The 21,068-nt window shown below is 49.9% G+C and overlaps 1 protein-coding gene and 1 long non-coding RNA gene across 2 annotated transcripts in view; both read right to left on the bottom strand.

Moving 5' to 3' along the window:
* Positions 1 to 357: 357 nt before the first annotated feature.
* On the bottom strand, positions 358 to 13,041 carry LOC144381311 (uncharacterized). Its single transcript, XR_013446223.1, has 3 exons — positions 7,621 to 13,041; positions 7,184 to 7,366; positions 358 to 713 (listed from the first exon to the last, which is right to left on the bottom strand). It is a non-coding gene; the product is annotated as an uncharacterized LOC144381311 (long non-coding RNA).
* Positions 13,042 to 17,066: 4,025 nt separating this feature from the next.
* CPLX1 (complexin 1) overlaps positions 17,067 to 21,068 on the bottom strand; it is a 36,871-nt gene continuing 32,869 nt past the window's right edge. Inside the window, exon 4 of the mRNA XM_036094318.2 lies at positions 17,067 to 18,994. Within this exon, the coding sequence (XP_035950211.1) occupies positions 18,797 to 18,994 (198 nt within the window). The 3' untranslated portion in view covers positions 17,067 to 18,796. The remainder of the gene's footprint in view (positions 18,995 to 21,068) is intronic.

Here is a 21,068-nt window from a genome sequence, read left to right on the forward strand (position 1 = left end):
AATATGTGTAACGTCCGCGCCACTCATCTGTTGGCTTGGAGGGAGAACTCACTTTGGTTTAGAGCTCCATGTGCCAATGAAAATACTGTTAAAAAAAGAACCTGCTAGTCCCCGTGGTGGGTGGACTGACAGTATTTTACTTCCCTGTTAGGATATTAGTCAGGGTTCTCTAGAGGGCAGAAGCGGCAAAAGATACATGCATATACCTATCTGTGTATGTTGTCATGAGCACGCTAAGGAGCACACGCGGGCTGTGTTTTCCCAAAACATCAGCTTTATTCAGTTGTAAAGCAAGATAAAAGCAGGTTTAGGATTCCAAACTCAATGACATTTCACTACACATTTTATTTGGCTTCATATACCTCACACAAACCAGAGTACATTAAAAAAAAAATGACACAACAAACAAGATACAAGGGGATAAGATGTTAACAAACCAAACGCAAAGTCAGCCTGTGAGCGAGCGGTTGGGATGAAGACTTGGTCCAGTGCAGGTCAGCTCTCTGTGCATAAAGTGCTTATTATGTCCAGGCCGGGGCGGGGGGCGGGGTGCTCTGCCCTGGTCAGAGGTTTTGGTGGCAGTCGCCTTTCTGATACAGTCAGACATGAAAGGGTCATCATCTGGAGAGTCGACACTGGCTGCAAAAGTTTGCCGGTTCACGCGAATCTTCTGTGCCTTCAGTTTTCGATGATGGTGAAGAGAGCAACTGAACCTGTATGGGTTTGCATGCGGAACATAAGGTTTTCTTTCTCTAGAAGTAGGATTGCTGGATCATATGCTGAGTGTACATTTAACTTTATGAGAAGCTGCCCTCGTTTGCATTTCTGACAGCAAGGTATCCGACACCCTTGAACTGTCAGTGTCCTCCCTGATTTTAGCCCCTTCATAGGCGTGCAGGAGGATCTCACTGTGGTTTGAGTTTGCATTTCCCTGGTGGCTGTTGATGTTGAACATCTCATTTGCATGTCTGCCATTACATCATCTACGATGCATCTTTTGCCCACTTTTTAATTGAGGGTTTTTTTTTTCTCATTTTTGAGTTTTGACAGTTCTTTATATATCCCGGATACAAGTCCTAAGTTGGATGTGTGGTTTGTAAAAATGTCTCCCAGTCTTCAGCTTGTGTTTTCATTCTCTTGACGTTGTCTTTGGCAGGGCAAACGTTTTTCATTTTGATGAGGTCCAATTTGTCAGTATTTTTCTTTCATGGATTATTTCATGGATTATGCTTTTGGTGTCATTTCTAAACTCTGCTTGATGCCCGGTCAGGAATATATTTTTCTGTTTTCTTGCAAACATTTTATACTTTTATTCCTATTTATATGTGATCCAGTTTGAGTTAGTTGGAAGCATAACAGGTGTACATCACAGTTCAGTTTTTTGCATATGATGAGTAATCATCCCATTACCATTTGTTGAAAAGACTGTCCTTTCTCCACTGGATTGCTTTTGCAAGTTTTCAAAGATCAATTGACCATATGTATTTGGGTCTATTCCTGGGCTCTATTCTGATCATTCACCTGTGTGTCTTGTCCCTTTGCCAACACCACACTGTCTTGATTGTTGTTGCTTTAGGGAAAGCATTAAAATTGGGTATTCTGATTCATCCACCTTTGTTCTTCTTTATAAAAAATTACTTGAGCTATCCTAGCTCCATTACCCTTTCATATAAATTTTAGAATCATTTTATCCGTATCTATGAAAATGTCCTACCGAGATTTTTGGAATTATGTTAATTCTATAGATCAGTTTGGGGGAGATTGATATGCCATGTTGAGTCTTCCCATTCATGTGTATGTTAAATCACTCTATTTATGTAGGTCTTTTTAAATTTTTTATCAGCATTTTATAGTTTTCAGCATATGGATCCTATACATGTTCGGTTAGATTTAGACCTAAGTCTTTTGGGCTGCCTTTTTTTTTTTTTTTTTTTTAAAGATTTTATTTATTTATTTGACAGAGAGAGAGACAGCGAGAGAGGGAACACAAGCAGGGGGAGTGGGAGAGGGAGAAGCAGGCTTCCCGCTGAGCAGGGAGCCCGACGTGGGGCTTGATCCCAGGACCCTGGGATCATGACCTGAGCCGAAGGCAGTCGCTTAACCAACTGAGCCACCCAGGCACCCTGGGCTGCCTTTTTATCTATCACTCTTTCTTCCTTCCTTCCTCCCTCCCTCCCTCCCTCCCTTCCTTTCCTAACATTTTTAAAATTTTAATTCAAATAATTATGTATAATGTATTATTGGTTTCAGAGGTAGAGGTCAGTGATTCATCAGTCTTATATAACACCCAGTGCTCATTACATCACATGCCCTCCTTAATGTCCATCACCCAGTTACCCCATCCCCCCACTCCTCTCCCCTCCAGCAACCCTCAGTTTGTTTCCTATGACTAAGAGTCTCTTATGGTTTGTCTCCCTCTCTGGTTTCGTCTTGTTTCATTTTTCCTCTCCTCCCCTATAATCCTCTGTTTTATTTCTTAAATTCTACACGTCAGTGAGATCATATGATAATTGTCTTGCTCTGACCGACTTATTTCATTTAGCATAATACCTCTAGTTCCATCCACGTCATTGCAAATGGCAAGATTTCATTTTTTTATGGCTGCATAATATTACATTTTACACACACACACACACACCCCACATCTTCTTTATCCATTCACCTGTTGATGGACATCTGGGCTCTTTCCACAGTTTGGCTATTGTGGACACTGCTGCTATAAACATTGAGGTGCAGGTGCCCCTTCAGATCACTACATTTGTATCTTTGGGGTAAATACCAGTAGTGCAGTTGCTGGGTCGTAGGGTAGCTCTATTTTCAACTTTTTGAGGAACGTCCATACTGTTCTCCAGAGTGGCTGCACCAGCTTGCATTCCCACCAACAGTGTGAGAGGGTTCCCCTTTCTCCACATCCTCACCAACATCTGTCGTTTCCTGACTTGTTAATTTTAGCCATTCTGACTGGTGTGAGGTGGTATCTCATTGTGGTTTTGATTTGTATTTCCCTGATGCCGAGTGATGTTGAGCACTTTTTCATGTGTCTGTTGGCCATTTGGATGTCTTCTTTGGAGAAATGTCTGTTCATGTCTTCTGCCCATTTCTTGATTGAATTATTTGTTCTTCGGGTGTTGAGTTTGATAAGTTCTTTAAAGATTTTGGATACTAGCCCTCTATGTGATAAAACATTTGCAAATATATTCTCCCATTCTGTCGGTTGTCTTTTGGTTTTGTCCACTGTTCCGTTTGCTGTGCAAAAGTTTTTCCACTTGATGAAGTCCCAATAGTTCATTTTTGCCTTTGTTTCCCTTGCCTTTGGAGACGTGTCTAGCAAGAGGTTGCTGCCTGTGTTCTCCTCTAGGATTTTGATGGATTCCTATCTCACATTGAGGTCTTTCTTCCATTTCGAGTTTATCTTTGTGTGTGGTGTAAGGAAATGGTCCAGTTTCATTCTTCTGCATGTGGCTGTCCAATTTTCCCAATACCATTTGTTGAAGAGACTGTCTTGTTTCCATTGGACATTCTTTCCTGCTTTGTCGGAGATTAGTTGACCATAGAGTTGAGGGTCCATTTCTGGGCTCTCTATTCTGTTCCGTTGATCTATGTGTCTGTTTTTGTGCCAGTACCATACTGTCTTGATGATGACAGCTTTGTAATAGAGCTGGAAGTCTGGAATTGTGATGCCACCAGCTTTGGTTTTCTTTCTCAACATTCCTTTGGCTATTCGGGGTCTTTCCTGGTTCCATACAAATTTTAGGATTATTTGTTCCAGCTCTGTGAAGAATGTCAGTGGTATTTTGGTAGGGATTGCATTGAATGTGTAGATTGCTCTAGGTATCATAGACGTTTTAACAATATTTTTTCTTCCAATCCATGAGCATGGAATGTTTTTCCATTTCTTTGTGTCTTCCTCAATTTCTTTCATGAGTTTTCCATAGTTTTCTGAGTACAGATCCTTTGCCTCTTTGGTTAGGTTTATTCCTAGGTATCTTATGGTTTTGGGTGCAATTGTAAGCGGGATCAACTCCTTAATTTCTCTTTGTTCTGTCTCATTGTTAGTGTATAGAAATGCAATGATTTCTGTGCATGGATTTTATATCCTGCCACTTTGCTAAATTCCTGTATGAGTTCTAGCAGTTTTGGGGTAGAGACTTTTGTGTTTTCCACATAGAGTATCATGTAATCTGTGAAGAGTGAGAGTATGATTTCCGCTTTGCCAATTTGGATGCCTTTTCTTTCTTTTTGTTGTCTTATTGCTGAGGCTAGGACTTCCAGTACTGTTTTGAACAACAGTGGTGATAGTGGACATCCCTGCCATGTTCCTGACCTTAGGAGAAAGGCTCTCAGTTTTTCCCCATTGAGAATGATATTCGCTGTGTGGTTTTCATATATGGCTTTTGTGATATTGAGGTATGTACCCTCTATCCCTACACTGTGGAGAGTTTTAATCAAGAAAGGATGCTGTACTTTGTCAAATGCTTTTTCTGCATCTATTGAGAGGATCATATGGTTCTTGTCCTTTCTTTTATTTATGTAACATATCACACTGATTGATTTGCGGGTGTTGAACCCCCCTTGGTGGGAATAAATGGGAATAAGTGGGAATAAATCCCACTTGGTTGTGGTGAATAATCATTTTAATGTACTGTTGGATCCTATTGGCTAGTATTTTGGTGAGAATTTTTGCATCCATGTTCATCAGGGATATCGGTCTGTAATTCTCTTTTGTGGTGCGGTCTTTGGTTTTGGGATCAAAGTAATGCTGGCCTCATAGAAAGAGTTTGGATGTTTTCCTTCTAATTTTTGAAACAGCTTCAGAAAAATAGATATTAATTCTTCTTTAAATGTTTGGTAGAATTCCCCTGGGAAGCCATCTGGCCCTGGGCTCTTGTTTGTTGGGAGATTTTTGATGACTGCTTCAATTTCCTTAGTGGTTATAGGTCTGTTCAAGTTTTCTATTTCTTCCTGTTTCAGCTTTGGTAGTTTATATGTCTCTAGGAATGCATCCATTTCTTCCAGATTGCCTAATTTGTTGGCATATGGTTGCTCATAATATGTTCTTATAATTGTTTATATTTCTTTGGTGTTGGTTGTGATCTCTCCTCTTTCATTCATGATTTTATTTATTTGGGTCCTTTCTCTTTTCTTTTTGATAAGTCTGGCTAGGGGTTTAACAATATTATTAATTCTTTCAAAGAACCTGCTCCTAGTTTCATTGATCTGTTCCACTGCTCTTTTGGTTTCTATTTCATTGATTTCTGCTCTGATCTTTATTATTTCTCTTCTCCTGCTGGGTTTAGGCTTTATTTGCTATTCTTTATCCAGCTCTTTTAGGTGTAAGGTTAGGTTGTATATTTGAGACCTTTCTTGTTTCTTGAGAAAGGCTTGTATTGCTATATACTTCCCTCTTAGGACCTCCTTTGCTGCATCCCAAAGATTTTGAACAGTTGTGTTTTCATTTTCATTGGTTTCCATGAATTTTTTAAATTCTTCTTTAATTTCCTGGTTGACCCATTCGTTCTTTAGCAGGATGTTCTTTAGCCTCCATGTATTTGAGTTCTTTCCAACCTTCCTCTTGTGATTGAGTTCCAGTTTCAAAGCTTTCCTTCTTTCTTTCTTTCTTGGAGGCTATTGTGTTCAATTTCTGTTTCCAACTTTGTATTGCTTGTATATAGTAATAAGATTGATTTTTGTGTGTTATCCTGTGACCTAGGTCACATTTAACATGGGATAAAATGTGTTGTCATTGTTTTAGAATAGTCTGGGATTTTCTACGTAGATAATCATGTAGTCTGTATGCCTCCCTTTCCAATCTATATTATTTTTATTTCTTTTTCTTGCCCCTTGCACTGGCTAAGACTTCCAACATTGAATAGGTGTGGTGAGAGAGGACATTTTTACCGTGTTTCTGATCTTAGGGGGAAAGCATTCAGCATTTCACCATTAAGTATTACACAATTACATAATTCTATACACTAAAACTCATAGAATGGTACACTAAAAAAAAGTCTTGGTGTATAATAATTTTTTTACAAAAAATTTTTAAAATACAACAAGTACCAGCAATGAACAATTGGAATTTGAAATAAAAGACACAATACTATGTACATTAGTACCAAAAAGAAATGAAATACATAGGTATAAATCTAACAAAATATATAGAAGATCTATATGAGGAAACTATAAAACTCTGAAGAAATAAATCAAAGAAGCTCTAAATAAATGGAGAGATATTCCATGTTCATGAATAGGAAGACTCGGGGTGCCTGGGTCACTCAGTTGGTTAAGCACCTGCCTTCGGCTCAGGTCATGACCCCTGGGTCATGGGATTGAGCCCTGCTTCAGGTTCCCTGCTCAGTGGGGAGCCTGCTTCTCCCTCTCCCTCTCCTTCTGCTGCTCCCCCCTGCTTGTTCTCTCTCTCTTTCTCTGTCAAATAAATAAATAAAATCTTTAAAAAAAATGAATAGGAAGACTCGATATTGTCAGGATGTCAGTTCTTCCCAACTAGATCTATAGATTCCATGTAATCCCAATTAAAATTCCAGCAAGTTCGCTTGTGGATATTGACAAATTGATTCTGAGGTTTATATGGAGAGGCAAAAGACCCAGAATAGCCAATACAATACTGAAGAAGAACAAAGTTGGAGGACCAACACTATCCAACTTCAAGACTCACTATAAAGTTACAGTAATCAACACAGTGCAGTGAAAGAACAGACAGATGCATCAATGGAACAGAACAGAGAGCCCAGAAATAGACCCACACAATTTTGTCAATGATCTTTGACAAAGGAGCAAAGACAATACAATGGAGAAAAGATAGTCTCTGTAACAAATGACGCTAGAACAATGGAAATCCACATGCAAAAAAATTAACCTAGACACAGACCTTACACCCTTCACAGAAATTAACCTCAAATGGATCATAGGCCTAAATGTAAAATGCAAAACTATAAACTTCCTAACAGATAACACAGAAGAAGATCTGGATGACCTTGAATTTCACAGTGACTTCTTAGGTAACAATACCAAAAACATGAAAGAAAAAATTGGTAAGTTGGACCTCGTTAAAATTCAAAACTTGTGCTCTGTGAAAGACACTGTTAAGAGAATAACACAAGCCTCAGGATGGGATAAAATATTTGCAAAAGACACATCTAGTAAAGGACTATTATCCAAAACTTACAAACACTTCAAAGTCAACAATAAGAGGGGCTCCTGGGTGGCTCAGTGAGTGAAGCGTCTGCCTTCAGCTCAGGTCATCATCTCGGGGTCCTGGGATTGAGCCCTGCATCGGGCTCCTTGCTCAGCGGGGAGGCTGCTTGTCTCCCTCTCCCTGTGCCCCTCCCTGGCTGTGCTCTCTCTCTCTCTGTAAAATAAATAAATAAAATCTTTAAAAAAAAAAAGGCAACAATAAGAAAAACAACTCAATTAAAAGGGCAAAAGACCTGAACAGACACCTCACCTAGGAAGATATACAGTTAGCAAATAGCATATGAAAACATGCTAAAAATCATGTCATTTGAGGATTGCAAATTAAAATAATCATGAAACATCTATCTGAATGACCAAAACCTGGAGTACTGACAACTTCAAGAGCTAGCATAGCCACAAGACACTCACCACTGCTGTGGGCCGGCGTGGACGTGGAGCCACGGGGACACGCACCACTGCTGTGGGCCGGCGTGGACGTGGAGCCACGGGGACACGCACCACTGCTGTGGGCCGGCGTGGACGTGGAGCCACGGGGACACGCACCACTGCTTTTGGAAAGGAAGCTGGTGTAGCCCTCTTGGAAGATGGTTAGGTGGTTTTTTACGGAACTAAACACACTCTTACCACATGATCCAGCAGTCCCGCTCCTTGGTATTTACCCAAATGAGTTAAAAACTTACATCCAGGGGCGCCTGGCTGGCTCAGTCAGTAGAGCATGCGACTCTTGATCTCAGGGTCGTGAGTTCAAGTCCCATGTTGGGCGTAAAGCTTACTTGAAAAATAAAAAGAAATAAAGTATACATCCACACAAAGTTTTCACAAATATTTATAACAGCTTTATTTGTAATTACCAAAACCTTAAAACAACAAAGGTGTTTTTCAGTAGGTGAATGGATAATAAATTTGGTCCATCCAGGCAATGGACTACTATTGAGCACTAAAAAGAAATGAGCTGTCAAGCCAGGTAAAGATATGCAGGAAACGTAGATGCACATTACCAAATGAAAGAAACCAGCTGAAAAGGCTACATATGTTCCAGTTATATGAAATTCTAAAAAAAGGCAAAACTATGGATACAGTAAAAAATCCATGCTTGGAGGGATTTGGAAGGAGGAAGAATCTGTGGATCACAGGCAGTAAAATATTCTCTATGATACCTTTATGTATTCTGTGGATCCATGTCACTGTACATTTGTCAAAACCTACAGAATGTACAACACAAAAAATTAAACCTAAACTATATAGATTTTAGTTAATAACAATACATCAATATTGGTTCACAATTGTAACAAATGTATCACACTAATGCAAGATGTTAACAATGAGGGAAACGAGGGGGATCTAAGAATTCTCTGTACTTTCCACGCAGTTTTTCTGTAAACCTACACCTGCTCAGAAGAATAAAGTCTATTAACTAAAAAAAAAAAAAAAAAAAAAAAAAAAGACAACTTTCGGGCGCCTGGGTGGCTCAGTCAGTTAAGTGTCTGCCTTTGGCTCAAGTCATGATCCTGGAGTCCCAGGATCAAGTCCCGAGTTGGGCTCCCCACTCAGTGAGGAGTCTGCTTCTCCTTCTGACCCTCCCTGCTCTCGTGCTCTCTCTCAGATAAATACATAAAAATCTTTAAGAAGGAAATTCTAAAAAAAGACAATGGACTCCTCAAAGGAAGATATACAGTGGCCAACAAGCACATGAAAAAGTACTCACCATTCATCCTCAGGGAATGCAAATTAAAGCCAAGATGAGATACCAAACCCATGAGAATAACTAAAACTTTAAAGATTGTTATAGACTGAATGTTTGTGTCCCCCCAAAGTTCATATGTTGAGATCCTAACCCCAAAGTGATGGTATGAGGAGGTGGGGCTTGGGGTGATTGCATCATGAGTGGGATTATAAGCGGGGATCCCCGAGAGCCCCCCTCCTCCGCCACTGAGGACACAGAAGACGTCACCTGTGAACCACGAAGAGGCTTTCCCCAGGCACTGAGTCGGCTGCCACCCTGACCTCAGACTTCCAGCCTCCAGAGCTGTGAGAAATAATGCTGTTTAAGCTGCAGCCTGTGCTGTTTCACTAACGCAGCTTTAATGGGCTGAGACCGCGACTAACAGCACACGTGGATGAGAATACGCTGCTCGTTCTACATATATTACTGGACAACCGCTTTAGAAAATGGTTCTGCAGCTTCTTCCGAAGTTAGGCCTACGCCTACCCGTGACCCAGCAGTGCCACCCATGGGTGTTCACCTAAGGGAAATGTCCATAAAAAGACTATATAGTAGCTTATTTTCATGACGAAACAGGATACGACCCAATGTTCATCAGCAAGAGGACAATTAAGGGGGGTACATCGGGGCGGTGCGACGCTGCTCAGCCGTACCAGCCCCCGCACACCACCTCGGCCGTTAGGGCCTTGGGGCTGGGTGCACCGCCAGGCGACAGGTGTGGGAACCGGGGGCCACAATCTCCCCACTCACCAGGGGCAGCAGGTGATCCTTTCCAATCCCATCCTGGGGACCTGCTTCCTCGGAAGCCACCCCAAAGACGGGCTGGTGTCCAAGTCCATCACTTGGAGGTGCAGGGACCCCGAGATGGGAAGTGGGGACAGGGTTCAGGGATGGAAGGCAGACAGTGAGAAATGCAGCTGTGACTTCCCAGGGCTGACCCAGCCCTCCCAGGAAGGCCCGGGTGTCCCCCCTGAACACAGTTTTGCAGGACAGTACAGCCAGGCAAAGCCACCCTGTGGATAAAGACAGACACAAGCGCACTTTGTAATCACGTTGAACACAGACCACAAACATTGTCGGAGCCACGGGAATGACCCAGCATCCCCTCTGCTGGCTGGCTGCAGTGGTGGCCGTGCTGGGCCGTCAGCGTCCACCTGGCTCCAGGCCTCCCCTCCTGGATGAGGTGTGTCCAGATGCCCAGTTACGGACAGCGTCCTGATTCCTGACCAGCACCTGACCCCAAGCGAAGGCCTCTTCCTCAAGCCCTCCCCCCAAACCGTCCAACGCAGCCCAAATCCCAGAAGTCCTTTCTCACTGAGATGCCCGTGGTTCCCATCATGTGTGTCCCCTTTCGCCACTTGTTCAGCTACAGAGTGTTTCTAGTGGATTTTGACGAGAGTATATTGACACAAAAGAGGTGGTTTCTTGAACCAGCTGCATGAGGTTCATTGCAGTGGACACAGGGTAAACGCACATCTTGGAATTGTTCCTCCTTTTTGTTCCAGGATGAAAACAGCTGGGTGGCTCCCCGCTCTGGTCCGTCCTGGGAGGGCTGCTCCCTGGGACTTCGGGCTGTGCCACCAGCAGAACCGCCTTGGGAAGAGGTGGCACCGGCAGCTGGGGGGTGAGAGCCAACGGTCTGGGTCCCAGCTTGGCGTCTGCCCCAATTGCTTAGATAACTGGATTTATTGGGACTTAGTATTGCCACCTTTTTTGTACCTTCTCTTTGCTTCCTTTCCCCCCTCCATTTCTATCCCTGGTAGATTAACCACGTTTCTCCACTTCTTTAAACTTCTACCAGTTTGTGAATTATATATGCTTATTTATATTTTATTCCTTCAGTGGTCACCCACGAGTCTTTTAACCAATTTATAATGACATACTGAAAACACAACAGTACATTTCAATGTGTTCTCTGTCCTACAGATAATTCACAAGTTTAATTTCCAAACATATGGGGGTTTCTAATTATCGTTGTTGTTGGTCTCTAGACTGATTGCCCTGAGGCCAGACTACATGTTCTGTCTTATGCCAGTCCCATGAATTATGTTGGGACGAGCTTTCTGGCCTAATCAGCAGTTAATTTTTGTAAATATTTATGTGAACTTTAAAAGAATATACATTTTTTCAGTTGAGTGCAGAGTTCTATATATGTTCAATTGGCCAAGTTAGCTAACGGCGTTGTTTAAATCCCGTGTCTTTTCCTGATTTTCAGCTGCTTCCTTACTGAAGAGATGTGTTAAGTGCTTTATCCTTGAATCAGATCTTCTTGGGTTACATGTTCTTTTCCTCAGAACTTTGAATTTTATTGAATTCATGTTCTTACTATGTTGTTTCTTGAGTTATTTTTCTGCTAGGTTGGGCTCTTGGTCCATGTTTGCACTCAATATTTACTTGTTTGCTTGTTTCTCTATAGTGTATCTATTTGGTTGCCTTGCTGGTTCTTTCCATTTTGCTTGTGCCAGGACAGCCCCATCCAGAATACATTTCCACCTTAGATATAGCATGGAGAGGTTTTACACTCTTCCCACCATTTCTGAGAATGACTTACTTTTTCTTCCGCATTGGACTGCGATGGGGCTTCTGATGACCCTGCATGCCTCTGGCCTGAGAGTTTGGTAGGGGCGGGGCAGAGTTCAGGTGGGCCAGGTCAGTCTTACCTGTGCTTGGCTGAGATGATGTCAGGCAACTGGCCAGGTTTACCCCACCCGGCAGGGCTGGGGCAGCAAGGCAGGCAGTTCGCATCATCCCCAGGAGGACAGAGCTCTGGACCCCTCCTTCTCATTAGGAATCTGCTGGCTCTTCCCTGTTTCCCTGTAACCTGCCTCCATGCAGCAGCTCCCACCTTGCCTGTGGGGAAGCAGTGAGAATATTCAGGAGGAAGCCCAGGACTGATGTCTCCCACATGGCTTTTCTGCTCTGCAGGCACGTGAGCTGGTTGGGGTTGAACCTGCACTTCCTTCTCTTCTGTGTCTTTCATTGGCTGCTAGTTTTGATGATGTTCGAATTGGATTCTGCCTTTTCCAGATTAATTTTTTAAGTAAACTTATAATTTTAGAACAGTTTTAAATTTTAAAAGAAGTTATGAAGATAGTGCAGAGGGTTCCCATATTCCTGCAACTCAATTTCGCCTATTAACATCTTTCATGAGTATGGCACATTTGAACCAACACTGATACATTTTGTTAACTAAAGTTCATTCTTTATTCAGATATCCTTAGGTTTTACTTGGTGTCCTTTTTCTGTTCCAAGATCTCATTGAGGATATCATATTTTTTAGGTGTCATGTCTCCTTAGGCTCCTCTTGGCTGTGACATTTTCTCAGACATTCCTTGTGTTTTATGGCCTTGACACTTAAGGAGTGCTGGTGCCAGTTAATTTGTAGAACATCCTTCACCTGGGGTTAGTCTGATGTTTTTCTCATGGTTAGACTGAGACCTGGGGTTAGTCTGATGGTTAGTCTCATGGTTAGACTGGGGTAATGGGTTTGGGAGAGGAAGACCACAGAGCTGAAGTGCCCTTCTCATGACATCTTATCAAGGGCACACACTATCAACATGGTGGATCACTGTGCTGTTGATCTTGATCTGGAGGTGGTGGTTTCGTCAGACTTCTCCACTATCAGCTACTGTTTTTACCCCTTTTTCATACTGTGTTCTTTGGAGGGAAGCCCCTGTGTGCAGCCCACACTCAAGAGTGAGGGTTTTCTCCCTCTCCTCGAAGGCAGTGTCTACCTGAAGTATTTGGAATCCCACATGGCAGATTTCTCTCTTCTCCCCACTGTGTTTACTCATTCACTTATGTCTGTGTGGACTAATGGATCTTTATTCTGCACTTGATTATAACCCAACACTCTTACTTTGGTGTTCAAAGTGTTCCACCTTTGATCACTGGGAGCTTGGTCAGTTGCCGCTGTTCCCTTGTGACATGCCCCATCATTGTGGGTTTGCTTCCAGGCTTATTTTGGATATTTCCTGCCCCAGTCATAGGTGAATTTCTCCTAGTTGGTGAGTTCTGATTATCTCCTTAACTTTATTTCTGCTCCATGTATGAAGAATTAACTGCAGGAGAGAGAACCCATACCGAGTGTCAGTTGTCCATCTTGGCCTGGAAGTTGCAGCCAGGCCCAGTCCTGGGTGGGTGACGGGGCGGGGAGCCAGGGGGTGTAATGGGCTGTGCCCCCCTCCCTGAGACCCATGGCCTAGTGGACATGCGTGCACAGAAGTTCTGACTGATGGACTCCTTTGAGAGAACCAGGGTTTTTGGCCAACTGGACACAGCACAAGGCCCTCCTCTCTTTACTGCTGCACCAAAGGGTTGTTCTTAAAGCAAGTCAAAGGTCAGTGCTTGGGTTGGCCTCGAAGGTTGGCTAGTACATGTTAACGTTTGCCTTTCCAAGAACTGTCTTTGCACAGGGAACTTCAGGGAAAGATGGAGTAGAAGCAGGAGATGTGACCCTGGGATTGGCCTCTCTGCCCACCAGCTCCCCAGCTCCTGGGTCTCCTGCAAGAGGGTAGTAGCCTGAGCTTCGGCTACACCCTCACCCAGTCCCTTCCCACCCTCCAGGCCTTTCCCTAGCCAGGCAAGACCCTTCTCTCTCTCCCAGCAAAGCCCTTTTTTACCCCTGTGCAACATAAATCCCAATGGACTCACTCAACTGAGGGTGCAAGAAATACTGTTTTGTTTCGTAAAAATCAACTAAACCTCAACTCTCATGCGTTGTCCTAAGGCTCAGAGCAATCACCCTGGGCACTACGGGGAACTGATGCGCAGCCCTGGGCAGGGCCCTGAGTTGGGGATTGGGGCCCCAGCAGCAGGGAGGCGCTACCAGCTTCATCCTCCAGGAAAAGCAGTGTGAACAGTGCAGGACTCTGGGTGCGGGCTGAGCCCACCCTCCTGGCTAAGGATCTTCTCTGAGCCTCAGGCTGAAGCCTGCCAGCCAGCACTGGCCATCGGAGTCTGCGCCCCTTACTCCCAGGCTCTGCCCTCAGACCGGTACGGGCCTCTGCTTGGCCAGCTAGGGCCACCTGGGCCCACCCCCACGGGCTGCAGCCCTGGCCACTGGTGTGCGCACAGAGCGGGGGCAGCAGGAAGGACCACGCCACCCCGGCTGGCTTCGGCTCCCTGGCCTGGGGCAAAGACTCTGCTGCCGCGGCCGAGAATAAGCCGCACGTGGCAGCCCGGACGTGTCCCCTGCCGGGTGCCCAGCCTCCTGGCTGCCGGTCAGCGCCCAGCGCAGAACCAGCTGCCGCCTCCCTGCAGGCGACTCACAGGACCCAGGCCGTCCGCTCCGTGCCCCAACTCGGCCTGCGGAGGGCACCGCGAAGGTTCCGGAAGAACTCGGGGAAGGAACGCGGAGCACTCAGGACCGTGGGCGGAACCGAGCCCGAGGTCTGGCCCAGGACTCGCCGAGCGCCGCGCATTGGCTTCTCCCCGGTTCTGATGGGCCGGGCTTCTGCCACGTGACCCGCTCGGAGCCAATTGTGGCGGCTCGATCTGGCACACGCTTATTGGCTCAGGCCGGCCAGGTGGGCGGGGCAGAGCCCCGAGGGGCGGCGGGCCACGCTCCGCAGGCGGGGCTTTGGCTCCCGGACCTCTCGTCGTAGCGCTCACCTCGAGTGGCCCTGGGCCGGGGTCCTGCCCTGAGGCCCTTCCATGAGGGAGTCCACGCAGACGTGTGGCCGACACTGGCCTGGCATTGAGACAGCCCGGGCGCCCCCCACCAGCCCGACTACCAGTCCACCCCCAAGCTCGGCCGCAATCCCGCCCCCAGCCCAGCCCCACCCTCCGCCCCAGTCCCTCAATCCCGCCCCCAGCCCAGCCCCATCCCCATCCCCCGCCCCAGTCCCCAATCCCGCCCCCAGCCCAGCCCCATCCCCATCCCCCGCCCCAGTCCCCAATCCCGCCCCAGCCCAGACCCACCCCCCCGCCACAGCCCCCGGTCCCGCCCCTGGGACCCTCCCAAGCCGGGCTCTCTGCTACCCACCACTCCTCCGCGACAGGACCCCTCCTTTCCCTAGACCTGAGGGGACCTGCTGAGACAGGAGTGGAAACGGTTCCAAATTGTGTGGACAGGTGGCCCGGACTCAGTGTTCACTGAGCCCCGCCGGCTGCGACTGTGGACAGCAGGACTTGTCTAGCTGCGGATTAGCAGGACTGGACAAAACGGTCCTTAATTGCCAGACCTTTAAAATTGGGACCTGACAGCCTTGACCGTTAAGTGGCTTGTGAGCAAGCAGCTCACATAGTGCAGGTGCCTGAGAGGAGAGGAAGCAGGAAATCGCTGGCGGCTGATAGGGAGCAGGAGAGAGAGGCGGTCCTCAGAGCCAGGAGCTGGCCAGACCTGCCTGCCTGCAGAGTGGGACCATGTGTCTGCAGGGTGCGACGGATCCAGGTGTACTCTGCTTTGTCAAGACTTAAACAGCCAGAAAGGAAAGAGACTCTGCTAAGAGTCAGTGTGGATCTAGAACAAGCATCTGGAGCAAGACTGTGGTCAGTGGAGTCATGGTCACTGCTCTGAAGGGCCCTGGGCATGGCTGGTCCTCTGTCTGCAGTGCTCTCCCATGGGAATCCCACAGGGCTCCCTCTTCCTCTCCTTGGGGCTTCTCTGCACCTCCTCAGAGGTGAAATATTGGTCTTCACCATCCTCTCTGCCCCCTTAATCCACTCAATTTCCTCCACAGAAGAAATCACCACTTGATTTATGTTTTTGTTTATCATCTGTCTCTTGTCACTGGAAAAATCAGTTCCAGGAGGAAGGGACCTCAGTTATCCCTGGTGCATAAAACTGAGCTTGGCACATCAGAGGGATTCAGTAAACATCAAGTGAGCAAGTATCTTTACCTGGAGTCCTCAGACACCATCACCTGAGGTCACTGAGGAAGGGCTAGTCAGAGGGAAGGTGTGCCAGGTCACCTAGCATATCCCGGTTGCTGCTCAAGACTAAGCCCAGTCCCTGCTAGGCTGGGGTGGTGGGGGGAGTGGAGACTAAACGATGGATGCCATTTTCAGTGCCCTTCTAAGAGGGGCCATCCTGGGGTGGCCTAAAGGCACGGAGTTGGCTGCAAAGACTTCTGTCAGTGTTTTGGATCCAGGGAGGGAGGATGGACAGCTGCTCCTTCTTCAGGGGGCAAAGGCACACTGGGTGGTACTCGGGGCTGGGGTCCAAACTCTCCCCAGAGGCAGGTCCTCCCATACCCCCCTTCCTGACACCGCCCAGTCCCTGAGGCAGAGGCAAAGGAGTGATGGCTCTGGAGCAGCCTTCAGGGCACAGCTCTGTGGGGAGGGCGTGCAGGGGGCAGGGGTGGGGGATGAGTGTAGCCTTTCTACTTGCCAAGACCGGGCAGGTTTTGCTGAAAGCATTTCTGGCCAGCAGTGTGAGGAAAATCACAGGTGACCCAGAGAGGCCCCCAGAACTGGAGACCACACATGTCCTTTCTGGGGATACAAGTAACCATGGCACCTTGGGGTAGGCTTTGGGTACGAGAAGGACATGGGTGGGGGCCCAGAAGGGAGAGAGCAAGGCTGCTCTCTGGGCCGGGTCAGGGTGCCCGGGGTTCCACGGGCACCTCCTCCAGCGTCAGCCCAGATGGGCAGGCTTCCCTGGTGGGGCGTGGGACCCAGAGCTCCCGCAAGGCACAGAGGCATCCCTAAGGACACGGGGAGGAGATGGCCACCACAGGACAGACTAGAGGCAGGATCCTCAGGGCTGCGAAGGAGTTTAAGGCGGTGGGGGGTTGGCCGAAAGTGTGGCCAACACAGTGGGACCTGGGCCCTCCAGGGCCTGGCCTATCTGTGGGGAGGGCAAGGCCTGTCAAGGGGTCTGTGCAGGTGGGAGACTCATAGGAGGGGGAAGGGGCGAGGAAGGAAGGGAGCCCCAAAGGGGCTCGTCTGCCTTTTGGATGATTACCCTGGGTCTGCCTTAGAGAGAACCGGGTGAATCTGGGTCAGGGCGGTGGGGAGACCCTGCAGTTGTGGACAACCAGGGACAGGGGGAGGTGCCCCCTAGCTGGCAGGACGTGGAAGTGAGTGAGACCTGTCCAACGGGGTCCGGCCCCTCCTGCCAGGACCCCAGTCTGCCCTCTGGCTGCCAAGGCGGGATCAGGACTCTGGAGAGAATGGCCACACGGTGTGAAATCACTGTGGTGTTTTATTGGCTGTGATTCCACCCAGAGACTACACACGCGACGGCCCCCGACATGCAGGAGGAGGCCCAGGCGCAAAGACAGAAGGACGGACGACATCCACAGTTTACGCTAAGCTCGGCTGCTCCGGGCGCCCCATGCGCTGGGAACGGGATGCGGGGTTTCTACGAGACAGCGCCCTGTCTGCTCAGAGCTGGCTTTTCAAAGTGTGAAAACAGGCATTTAAAAAAGACGTGGGACCAGGAGGAGTCAGAGAGGGCGCGGGACGCGCGGGGCGCACCAAGGCGGCGCGGGGGCGCCAGGACACGCTCTCACGTCTTGGAGCAGGGGGCGTGCGCGGTTCGTATTGCGGTCTATGGATATGGCTTCTCTAAAGAGCGGCGGAGGGCCACGCCCCTGGCCCGCAACACGTGGACACAATGAACTTGTGATATGGACAGAAAGGGGCCCCGGGCACCGAGGCAACGGGCTTTCCGTCACGATAAAACTCCCCAAACACGTAAGACCTCATTTACCTGAGATTCAACATATCGTGATGCAAAGGAAAACAAGGATGAAGGAGACGTAAGGGTTCGGGAGGCCCGCGGTGGTTGCCGTCAAACTCCGCCTCCGCTGAGCGCAAGGCCACCTGGCAGTCCCCAGCTCGAGGGGCCTGCTCCCTTCGGGGGAGGGCAGGGCCGGCCTTTCTGTCTCCAGACGCACAGCACTCATCTGAGGGCTCTGCGTCTCCTCCCAGATCTCCTTGAGGGTGTGCGGGTGCAGGGGGTGAGGGCAGGGGATACCCCCATCCAGAGCAGCCTCCATGGTGAGACTGGAGGTGCCAACCAGGGAGGGGAGTGGGCTGGGCCCACGGACTCAGAGGGGTACGAGTTAGAGGGATGTGTGAGAGTCTGTGTGTATTCCACCCTGGGGGGGGGGTCTGGGAAGTTTCCCCCAGGCCTATTGCTTTGTTTCCCTTAGTTTAGAAGAGAACCGGGTCCTGGTATTTCTAGGAAGCTAAGCCTTCCAGAGGAGTGGGCCGAGAAGGGAGAGTGAAGGACAGGGAGAGACAGACGGACAATGAGTGTGAGGGGTGCGGGTGGAGGTGGGCAAACTTCAGACAGGAAGATTCAGAGATCCTGCTACCCAGGGGTCACTGTGGGGATGGGGGAGGCTGCTCGCCCCTCCCAGTCCCCTCCCAGCCCGCACACCCGCCTTCCCCCCACTATGGCTGTGCTCCTGAGTTTGGGACCGGACAAGCGCCCACCAACGCAGGAATGGCGCACCGAGGGGTGGTCAAGATGCTGGCCCTTTCGGTGGCCCTGGCCTTGGGCATTGCTGGGTGGCTGTGAAGGGCGGGAGCAGTAAGGGACGTCCCAGGCTCTGGGGGAGGGTCCAACCCAGAGGAGCACGTGGGCTGGTCCCCGGGGCCTGCAGCACAGACCGCAGGGGCCCGGGGGAGGGGCAGGCGCCCCTCCCCCGTGGCGGTGGCGGTGGCGATGGCAGTGCGGGGAGAGGGGTGGGGGGGAGAGGTGCGCGCAGGCTCCCGAGGTATGAGGGGGGCATGGGGCTGATGGATCTAGGACTATGGCTTATATTGGCGTTGGGGGCTGCACTCTGCTCCCGACACCCCTTCAAGGGGCCTCCGCGGAGGGCATGTACAGGGGCGGGTAGGCGGGGGTGGCGAGGGGGGGGGGGGGCTCCGGGCTCTGGCGGGCTGCCGTCCAGCGCAGGGTCGTTACTTCTTGAACATGTCCTGCAGCGGCCCGGGCAGGTACTTGATGACGGTGTCCAGGATGCTCTCGTCTTCCTCCTCCGGCTCGTCCCCACAGCCCGGCGGGATGGCCTTCTTGGGCCTCGTCAGGCTGCCCTCCGAATTGGCCTCCATGGCGGCCTGGGCCTCGGCCTCGCGTTCCTCCTTCTTCTTGATGCCGTACTGGGGGGGAGGGGCGGGGGTCAGACCGCGAGCGGATTTCCCAGCCCAGGCCTGGCTCCGGGCGCCACACCTGGACCCTTCCTGCGCCTGCTGCAGGATGGGCCGAGAGGCCTCGAGAGGCGGTGCCCGTGGCTGTGAGGGTGTGGGGGAGCCCCTGGGCCCACCGACTGCCGCCAAGACCCCAGAAGACAAAGTCCCCACACAGGAGGGTGGCTGGAAGGGTGTGGGGGACCCCACGGAGTGTGCAGGGGCGACAGCGGAAGCCGGGGCTTGGGGGGCTGTGTTGAGTGGGGAGCAGAGGGAAGGGGGAGGTCCATCCCCACCAGCACCAAAGCTGCGCCCCCGCCCCACCCCGCCCCTCCCCCTGCCATCCTGCCTCGCCTTCCCAGGGAGCTGGCACAGCGGGCCTGGCTATGGGCTGGGAGGGGCAGGCAGGATGTCTGCCGGCCGTTGTGAAGAACCCGTTTGTCCGTGGCTGGCGGGCCCACGCAGCCCAGATCCCTGGTCGGGTGAGGTGTGGTCACACCTCAGGCCTGGACAACTCTCCCTAGATGCCGCCAGGACCCCCGCCCCTACCTGGACAGCGAGGGGAGGGTACCCAGTGGCAGTTCTAGGTGGATGTTCTGGAGCCCCACCTAGGCGTGCCCTCAGCCAACACTCCCGGGCACCCCTGAGCCCCCCATTTCCGCTTTCCCCTCTGTACTGGGTAGAATAATGTCCCCCCAAAATTCATGTCACCTGGAACCTTAGAATGCAGGCTTATTTGGAAATAAGGTCTTTGCAGATGATATTAAGGTAAGGAGATCATCCTGGTCCCTAAATCCAGTGACAGTTTCCTTGTAGAAGAAAGACAAGGACAGACAAAGCCACAGGAAAGTGGAGAAAGGCTGGCTACAAGCCAAGGACACCGAGGACTGCCAGGGGCCACACAGGAGACAAGGAAGGGTTCTCCCCTGCAGGTTTCAGAAGGAGGGCAGCCCCGCCCACATCCTGATTGTGGACTTCTGGCCTCCAGAACTGAGAGAATAAATTTCTAAGAGACGAACACATGCCCCCTCCCCCCAGGCCTACCACTGGCCCTGCAGGAACCAGCATTGAACCATCCTAGCCCTGCAGGATGGAGGAGGATGAGCCTGTGGTCACCAGGAGGCCTCCTGCCTCACACTGGACTCATGGGTTTCAGGGGCTGGTGGTCTCTGATGGGCCAAGCTCGGGACCCACTGAGGCTGGAAAGAGGGGCACCCCTTGGCCAGGTCTGAGGTTCTGGATCACACATAAGGGAATGCACAGGGGCAGAAGCATTAATAAGGGTAAACAGGGACAACTGGGGACAGCGTGTCGGTGTCAGCGATTACCCACAGACTCCAGATTTCTACTGGGGACACACAAGCACAGGATCACTGGCCTCAGGGAGGAAGTGTTTCTGCCCAGGGGGAGGACTGACCCCAATGCTCACTCATCTCTCCTTGCCAACCCCTCCCAACAAAAGTGGATTCTGCTTCTGGTGCTGGTGGGGGGGGGGGGAATGCCCCACTCTCCAAGAAGGACCTTCCCTCTCCTTCCAGATTTCGGGGGGGCTGGCTGTGTCCCACCCCCAGCCTGCTGACGATGCTGACGGAAACCTCTGCACCTCTCTGCTCCCTGAGGCTGCAGGTGGGTCAGGCATGGGGGAGTCAATGGCCACCTTCAGCAGAGGTCAGAGATGAAGAAGCCATGCTCTCTGCCCACCTGTGACCAGAGCACAGCCTGGGGCTTCCTTGGGCACTTGCCAGACACTGAGAGAGGAATGAGGTGTTCATCCGTCTTCTTCTGCAGGAGCCCTGAGCAGCCCACGGTCCCCTTGCTGGGAGGGTCTCAGTGAGGGGCCGATGGGGGCACCCAGGGAACATCCTGGGCAGCAGGCACATGGACCAGAGGGCCCGTCATACTGAGCACTGGTGTCAGGTCAGCCAAGGCACAGAGTGTGACAAGCTGGCCGGACACGGGGCGCCCCTTGCACAAGCAGCACGGGTCCTGCTCCTGGGTCACTACTCAGGGACAAACTCACGGCAGAGGGAGTGGCGCTTAGGCGTGG

This window comes from Halichoerus grypus, chromosome 3 (assembly GCF_964656455.1).
Source record: "Halichoerus grypus chromosome 3, mHalGry1.hap1.1, whole genome shotgun sequence".
Lineage (NCBI taxonomy): Eukaryota > Metazoa > Chordata > Mammalia > Carnivora > Phocidae > Halichoerus > Halichoerus grypus.